The following is an 8,874-nucleotide window of genomic DNA, read 5'->3' as shown; positions in this document are numbered from 1 at the left end:
ACTATGGACCTGAGAAACAAACAAGGTTCTAGAGGGGAGGGGGGAGGGGGGATTGGTTAGCCCGGTGATGGGTATTAAGGAGGGCACGTACTGCATGGAGCACTGGGTGTTATATGAAAACAATGGATCGTGGATCACTACATCAAAAACTAATGATGTATTGTATGGTGACTAACATAATATAATAAAATTAAAAACTACAAAAAAAAAAAAGAAAATGTACATATGTGTATACCCCAAATCAACTACCTTAGAAAGGTATAGAAAACACAAGAATACACACTATATATTCCATTAGATGTGGGAGTGATGATGTTAGTAAAACTTAACTGTACACCTGTGAGTAAAAAAGGCACATAATTTCGGTTTTATGAAAATAGTTTTGACTCTGAAGACACACTGACAGAGTATTGGAAACCTCCACACTTTGAAAATCACTCTTCTAATCACTCTTCTGGGTCTAGTGATTGGGAAAAATAAGGCTATATATGAAGGGAGAAAAGAACCTTAAGAAGAAACCTTGCTCATAGCATGAATATTGTATTTCATTAAGCCAATGAAAAGTGTGTTGGGGTTTGATCTTTTAAATTAATTTTGCTATAATGTTGCATTAGAGCAAGGTACTTCCCCAAATTGAATTTTCAAATTTCCAACTTGAAAACTTTCTCAGGAAGAAAGTACAGAGAATATGGGATGAGCTTTAGAAGCCGTTTGCAGCACATTTTCTAATGCATATAACATATTTTCATCAAAATTAATTTTACCGGGGCACCTGGGTGGCTCAGTCGTTAAGCATCTGCCTTCAGCTCAGGTCATGATTCCAGGCTCCTGGGATTGAGCCCCGCATCGGGCTCCCTTCTCACCAGGAAGCCTGCTTCTCCCTCTCCCACTCCCCCTACTTGTGTTCCCTCTTGCTGTGTCTCTCTCTGTCAAATAAATAAATAAAATCTTTAAAAAAATTCATTTTACCTTAGAGACCTACAACGTATTGGAGGATGGTAGGTGAGCAGGGACAGATGAGAGAGGGATCTAATGAGAGATTGGACATAATAGCTTGAGAGGTTGACAAGCCAGGTAAAGATAAGTATGAGCTTGTGTAATTGCATATATCAGAATCCATGGAGTCAGAGACATGATGGAGGACATCTTGCATGTATTGAGATATGTATGTATTTCATTCTGGTGGGCAAAAAGAATGAGTGTGATGCTCCTTTCAAAAGAAGCTGATAGAAATACGTAAGGGATGGTGGGCAAAACATGGGCCCAGGGAAAAGGGTTGAAAGTGGATTTAAAGGGCTAGAGCAGAGGATGAGGTCTAGGGTGTTGTGATGGATGAACTGGATGGAAGGGGCATTAGAATCCGGAGAGCTCTCCTCAGCAGGGATGTCCAGCTACATGAGTCTCCAGCAAACTGACAACAGCAACATTTTTTCATGGACTCCTAAGTCCAATAGAAGGAGCTCTTCTCACACCATTCCCTGTGAAAACTGAACTACTTTAAACATGTGGGGTGTATATTCTGAGGTTATTCATTAATCTAGCCATCTTTTACAGGAGCAGTTTATAAAGTGTGTTCTAAGGAATAGTGTTGAGCAACAGATTTTTTGAAAGTCTAAATTGAGTTCAAATTGATACCTTTTTCAGAATTAATAGAATATGTACTTTGATCACTGTCATAAATGAATTAATTTCTGTCACATTTTTAGTAAACCTAAAATAAAATAAATAAAAATAAAATAAAAATAGGGGCGCCTGGGTGGCTCAGTTGGTTAAGCAACTGCCTTCGGCTCAGGTCATGATCCTGGAGTCCCAGGATCGAGTCCCATATCGGGCTCCTTGCTCAGCAGGGGGTCTGCTTCTCCCTCTGACCCTCCCCCCTCTCATGTGCTCTCTCTCTCTCATTCTCTCTCTCAAATAAATAAATAAAATCTTTAAAAAATAAATAAATAAAATTAAATAAAATAAAAATAAAATTAAAAAGCCAGGTATAGAACAATACATTTCTAATATAAATCAAGTGACTTGAAAATACAAATAACCTAATTATATGCAATAGAATTGACATGGATAAATACTACATAGAAATAAAATGGTTTTGGTTATGTAGATGTCATTTCATTACTCAGATCCCAACTAATCAAGTATTCTGAAATAGTTGGAATTATATTTTGCTGTACTTCACTTTCAAGAAGGAGCAAATGTAAAAACAAACTTACATAAAGTATTTGCTTTTTAAATCAGCTTAAGTGTATAGCCTATTGTCAACCATTAATCAAATTAAGCATGCAGCTGGTACCTACAACATTCAACACACTGTAGTTCATTGTGGGGATATAAAATAAGAAAAATATTACATCTGCCCATGTAAGCTGTAATACTGGGTGAGGGATGGAGTGATTGGGGCCATAAAGGAGTTTAGAGGAGAAAAGGAGTCACTACTAACTGATAAAATAATAATAACAAACTTTTGAGTTCTTACTATGTGCTAGGACCTGTTGTCAAGGTCCTACTCATACCATCTTGTTCAGACTTCCTAACAGTCACAGAAGGAAGGTAGGTACAATTATCCCCATTGTGTAGATGAGGAAATGGAATTACATGCCCGATTTCACACAGCCAGTGAGGGGATTTCATCCAACCCCATAGTCAGATTCTAAAGCTGCTGGGCTTAGCCATTCTCTCAGAGAGGCTTCCTGAAGAGCGTAGTATTTGAGACAGACCTTGAAAGGAGCTAGGATTTGGGCATGTAAAATCCAAAAGATTTTAAAGTAAAACGTTCAGTTTCTACATCTGTAAAATGGCGATAACGGTCATCCTTACTTCATAGGACTTTTGTGAGGGTAAAAAGAAGTTTTTGAAATAAAATGCTTAGGGTGTCTGGGTGGCTCAGTCGGTTAAGCGTCTCCCTTCGGCTCAGGTCATGATCCCAGAGTCCCGGAAACGAGTCCCACATCGGGCTCCCTGCTTAGTGAGGTGTCTGCTTCTCCCTCTGCCCTTTACCCTGCTTGTGCTCTCTCTCTCACTCTCTCTCTCTCAAATAAATTAAGAAAAATCTTTAAAAATTTAAAAAATAAAATGCTTAGAACAGTGCCTGGATATAGTAAGTTCTACATGGGCAGTAGCCATTATTAGTAGTAGTAGTCGGTAGTAATTGATGATGGGAAAGGGCATTCAGATATATCTTCTTTTTTTTAAAGATTTTATTTGAGAGAGAGTGAGCACAAGCGGGGGGAGGGGCAGAGAGAAAGGGAAAGAGACAAGGAGACTCCTTGCTGATGTGGAGCCCAACACGGGGCTCGATCCCAGGACCCTGAGATCATGACCTGCACCCAAATCAGATGCTTAACCGACTGAGCCACCCAGGTGCCCCACAAGTATATCTTCTTAAGTGGGGTAGACGGGAATGTCTGAGCCTGCTGAAATGCTCTATAAAAAAGAGAGTAAAAGGTAAGGAAACAATTATGGGAAAACACATCTCATGTTTCTTGATTGCCCCGAGTGGGTCTAGTCTGGGCAGTTATTCATATCGCCTTCCACAAATGTTGAGTTTACATATTTTCTGTCCTATTAGAGTCCATTTTGTCCCATTATGGATTTAGAATCTCAGTAGGCATGGAGAAAGGAATGGCTGGACTCCAACAGAGTGGGAGGCAGCTGTGGTACTAGCCGACATGTTGGCCATTTTGGTTCAATGGCAGGAAAAGCCATGCGAGGGGGCAGTTTGCAGGGCGCCAAGGAGGCCTGACACCTCCAGGAAGATCAAGACAATAGGGGCGGTCAGGCGCAAGTAAGTGGGCTTATATTTCTGTGTGTGTGTGTGTGTGTGTTCTAGTCTGAAAAGAGGGTGTCAACCACAGTAAAGGTAATAACCATCTATTCTAAGAATAAGTAATTCACAGGAATTAAACAAATCCTTTTCTAAATCTCCTCCAGTCTTCTCACTGGAGTATTTCCTGATTAAAATTTATGTATCATTTTTGTCTCCATATACATGACGTTTCACCAAGTAAGGCTTATTTCTGGGCTAATAAGAGGACAGGAAGCAGTCAGAAGAAAGAAAGGATAACTGAAGGAAAGAGAACCTCTGTGTTTACGGGAGTGTGCTGACCCTGTTCATAAGAGATTCAGTGCACTGGGTTGGCTCCACCTCAACTCTTCCTCTGCGTGGAGGGACCTGGAGACTCCAGCCCTGCAGCCTCACAGCAGGCAGAACAGCCTCCAGGGACTGAGACCCGGGCTCCCAGGAGTACCCCTCTTCCACTGAGCCTTCAGCTCAGCCCTGCACCTGCTCGGCTCCTCACTCACCCCCATTCGCAGCAGTGGCCTTTGCGGCTTATACATTTACCAAAAATGAATCTTCCAAGCCAAGCTGCCATGTTCATAAGAAATTAATGTTTCTAAAGTAAGGTAAGTGCATTTATTTCTGTCATCAAACTTTCAATATCATAATGGGATGTTTTTCCTTAAAACAGTATCGTGCTTACTATGGAGCATTTAAAACTGCCCATGAGAAAGATGCAACCTCTGAAGAAATGGAAGACCTCCAAGCCTTGCGTTTTCTATCTGTAATCTCCATTGTGGACCCTTGGATTTTCATAATTTTCAGAACACCAGTATTTCGGAAGGTTTTTCACAAGATTTTCATAAGGCCTCTTATGTACAGAAATTGGCCCAGCAATTCCTGCCGAACTAACATGGAGTCCAGTCTGTGACACTGTTTTACCACCCAGTCTCTGGTAAGCTGAGGAATATGTTACATTTTCTGTCAAAGAACCATGTTAAAAAAAAAAAAAAACTTACATTTTAAAAGTTATCTCCTATAACAAAACATCTAAATGTATTTTCAAAACTATTTGATAACATCTTTAACAATGTGCAGTCACTCTATACTCATGAGCCAGTTCGGTAGATGTTTTCATTTCGAGTTGTTAACAGCAACTACAATTTCACATATTGTAACCAATGTTAAAAGTCTTAAAGCGATGATATGATGATATTAATTGTTCCAACGTTTGTGCTTGGTGTCCCTAATTTGTTAGAGAGGTCTAGAGACCTCTGGTGTCCCTAATTTTTTGACAGGTCTAGAGACCTCTAGGTCTTTATTCAAAGCTAACAGAAACACCACTGTTTACAATTATGTGATGTGTGTTCTTAAAATTTCTTACCCTATTCATTTCTAGTGAAACCTGATTTGTTGACTCTGTATCGTAATAGCCTGAATTATAGATGCTCCACAGAGAAATGAGATGGGGAGTACAGCCAGGTCAGGGTTTGGGGAGACCTTCCCCAGCCGCCCTCTGGAGGCTCATGTGGGGAGGTGATCTATAAATAAGTAGACACAGACAAGGTGTGACTATGGTCCACAACCCAGAGAAGAAAAATTAGTTTTTATCTTTTGGAGTCTAGTTTCTTGTGTGTTAAGGTATCAAAATTTGGGAGTGGGTTGCAAAATGTTTCAATTTTTGGAAACTTCGTTTTATAGGTTTATCATATTGATGGATTCTTTGCAGGAGGGATTTATGCTTCTTTGAAAAACAGGGATGTATGACTTACCAGAGAGTCATGTTTACTGCATTTGGCTATGTGAAGCAGCAGGGCATTCAGCACAGAGCAAAGCCCACCCAGGACTCAGCCAACCTCAATTGAGGATGATAGCAACAACCTTAACATCTACCTATTAACAGTCATATTCTGCTCTTTGTGGAAACCGTAAGATCATGTTGAGGTTCCTGAGAACTATGCTTTCAAAACTAGAGAAGATGTGGCTCAGATGGAGCACAAGTGAGCACTTTAATTGTACATTTAAATGTTTACAAAGGTTAGCAACACTATGGCCAAAAGGGAGAAGTGGGGAAAATACAGCTGCAGCTAATAAACCAAACAAGAAACTGTAAGCCCAGTTCGTAAGTAAGAACTTTCACCTTTGGTAAAAGAACACATGGGGCATGTTAGAGAGGTTTCAGCCCCTCTGGGGTCCCTTTGTACCCCAACACACTCAGACTCTGAGCTGGCCTCCTCATCAATCAAAGGTAGATCAAATAGACAAAAAGACATTTGTTTAAATACATATTTCTGGTTCCACATAACTCAAAACTTGGATTCCTATTCAGTAGGGAGAGTATATTTAGGATGGTCTGTTTTTAAGCATAAGCTATGATAAAGACTTACAGATCACTTTTGGGGTCTCAAAGGCACCACAAGAAAATCATGCATTGGTTCTTCAGAGCAGCTCAAACAAACAGGTTCAATAAGAAGCTTGTGTCACTGAGGAAGATCCATCCCATATGTAAAACTGTGGTGGGCAGAGAAAATGAATAGTGTTTCAAACAGGAGCCCCAAAATCAAAGTCCCAAGGAACAGAATCTCTGGCTCTTAGATGTTTGTGATCTAGCTGCTTTGTTCATGCGAAATTCTGTATACTGTGATCTAGGATGAATATCAGTCAGGATTTTGTTTAATGATGGTTAGCAATTCTCCAAGCAACAATGGACAAGCCAGCTGGTGATTTATATCACTGCCAATGGTCCCCTCTTGGTGTTCATGCTCTGGTGTAATCCTTTCCTCTCAAGTGTGAGCTGGACCTAGAAACTTCTTCTAATGAATAGAAAACAGCAAAAAAGATCTGGGATGTAAACATCTGGGTTAGATAGACAAAAGAGACTGGCTTCTGCCTTGCTTGCTTGCTCTAATGGAAACCAGCTGCCATGCTCTGAGAGGCTCACAAGGCAAAAAACTGAGGAAGGTTGCTCAGCCAACAGCCAGCAAGGAGCTGACGCCCTCAGTGCGATTAGCCCACAAGGAAGTGAATCCTGCAACCACGTGAGCATTCTTGGAAGTGGAGCCTTTGGAGTCCCAGCCTTGCGGGAGCTGTGGTCCCAGCCAACACCTTGATTGCAATCTTGTGAGAGACCCAGAGGACCCAGCTATGCCGTGCCCTGACTCCTGACACACAGAAACCGTGAGAGAAAGTGGTTTTTTTTTTTTTTAAGCTGCTAAATTTGGGGGTAATTTTTTGAGCAGTCATAGATGACTAATACAATCATTATACCAATGACATAAAAATCCATAGCACAGGGGTGCCTGGAGGGCTCAGTCAGTAGAGCATGTGACTCTTGATCTCGGGGTTGTGAATTTGAGTCCCATGTTGAGTATAGAGATTACTTAAAAATAAAATCTTAAAAAAATCCATAGCATATTTTATTGATAAATGTGATACATGAAATAGTTTACAAGCCTTGATATATTAGGCTACAAGGAAGATCTCAACAAATGTAAGAAAGCACAAATTAAACAGTTCATCTTCTCTGATACGTTATTTAACTCGCAACAAAAAATCTCTTTAATTACTTATAAATTTTTCTTCTTTTTGCATATATCATACATGCTAAATGGTGCATAAACATGCACATACAGTTTTTTTTTTTAAAGATTTTATTTATTTATTTGACAGAGAGAGACACAGCGAGAGAGGGAACACAAGCAGGGGGAGTGGGAGTGGGAGAAGCAGGCTTCCTGGTGAGCAGGGAGCCCGATGCGGGGCTCAATTCCAGGACCCTGGAATCATGACCTGAGCTGAAGGCAGACGCTTAACGACTGAGCCACCCAGGCACCCCACGCACATACAATTTAAGTAATAATTATAAAGTGAATATCCACAGAGACACCATGCAGGTCAAGAAATAGAACATTGCCAGTACCAGAAGCCCCCTGTGTACCTTCCCTGATCACAGCTCCAGAGGTGAACACTATTCTGACTTCCTTTATTTTACCACTTATGTGTATATCATAATATATATACCCTTTTGTGTCTTTCTCTCTAGCTTAGCTATATGTCTCAGGTCAGATTCCTCACATGCAAAGGTGAAGACAGGGATTCAGGTGTATATAATTCGTGGAGCTCGAGATCTCAGGAGAAAGGGGGCAAAGGAAGCAGGACAGGGATAGGAGCTAAGCAAGGATGAGGTCTCTGCTTCAGCTTGAACCCCAGCGGAGCCCTGGAGCATGGAAAGTACCACAATGTTGGTCCCACTGAGATACTTGTGACAGCATGTCATAAAAAGTCTTCGGCCAGTGTGTACCAGGAGTACCCTTTTGGCCAAGGACAATTGTCCAGATCAGGGGCCTGCTGCAAGCCATTAGCAACCAATACAGGAGCTGAGGGGTGGAGCACTGGCCAGGGCTCCCCAAAGGGGATCTGGGCAGCATCCACGATATAGTCTGTTTGAGACTCAGCCTTGCTGTATGAGTAGCTGCAGTTCATACATTTTCATTGACAAATAGCATTCTGTTGTATGACTATATCGTATGCTGTCAGTCAACATTTAGGTTGTTTCCGGATTTACCTATTACAAATCATGCTGCTTTGACTATTCTTACCATGCATTGGGTTGGACATACTATGTCGGCATATACCTAGGAGTGGAATGGCAGTGTTACAGGGTATGTGCACGTTTGATTTTACTGTATTATAAAAATTGTTTTCCAGTTCACACCACACAGCAGCCTCATTTAGGTAGCTCCCAATGCTCTACTTGTATTTTTGGACTTGATAGGTGTTAGCCATTCTGGCAAGTTTGTAATGGCATCTCATTAAGGATTTAATGTGTTTTCCTTCTTGATAATAATGACATTGCACACATTTTCATACCTTTATTGGCTCTTGGAAGTTCTCTTTTTATAAAGTTTTTGTTCAGGTCTTTTGCCTAGATTTTTCATAAAATGTCTGTCTTCTCTTATTGACTTGAAGATGTCTGACCTGCTGATACTTTGTCAGTTCTATGTGTTTCAAAAATCGTCTTCCATTCTGTAATCCCTCTTTTCAGTCTCTTTATGGTGACTTTTAATGAATAGAAGTTTTCATTTTATTCAAATCTA

General features: G+C 40.7%; 1 protein-coding gene across 1 annotated transcript in view; it reads left to right on the top strand.

Moving 5' to 3' along the window:
• PTGDR (prostaglandin D2 receptor) overlaps window positions 1-7,463 on the top strand; it is a 13,587-nt gene extending 6,124 nt beyond the window's left edge. The window contains exon 2 of the mRNA XM_006750348.2: window positions 4,473-7,463. Coding sequence (XP_006750411.1) covers window positions 4,473-4,712 — 240 coding nt within the window. The 3' untranslated portion in view covers window positions 4,713-7,463. The remainder of the gene's footprint in view (window positions 1-4,472) is intronic.
• Window positions 7,464-8,874: the final 1,411 nt, after the last annotated feature.

Source organism: Leptonychotes weddellii, chromosome 9, assembly GCF_054177405.1.
Source record: "Leptonychotes weddellii isolate Sample4059 chromosome 9, ASM5417740v2, whole genome shotgun sequence".
NCBI classification, from domain to species: Eukaryota; Metazoa; Chordata; class Mammalia; order Carnivora; family Phocidae; genus Leptonychotes; species Leptonychotes weddellii.
The sequence above is the reverse complement of the archived record's forward strand: the minus strand, read 5'-3'. Positions and strand labels throughout refer to the sequence as shown.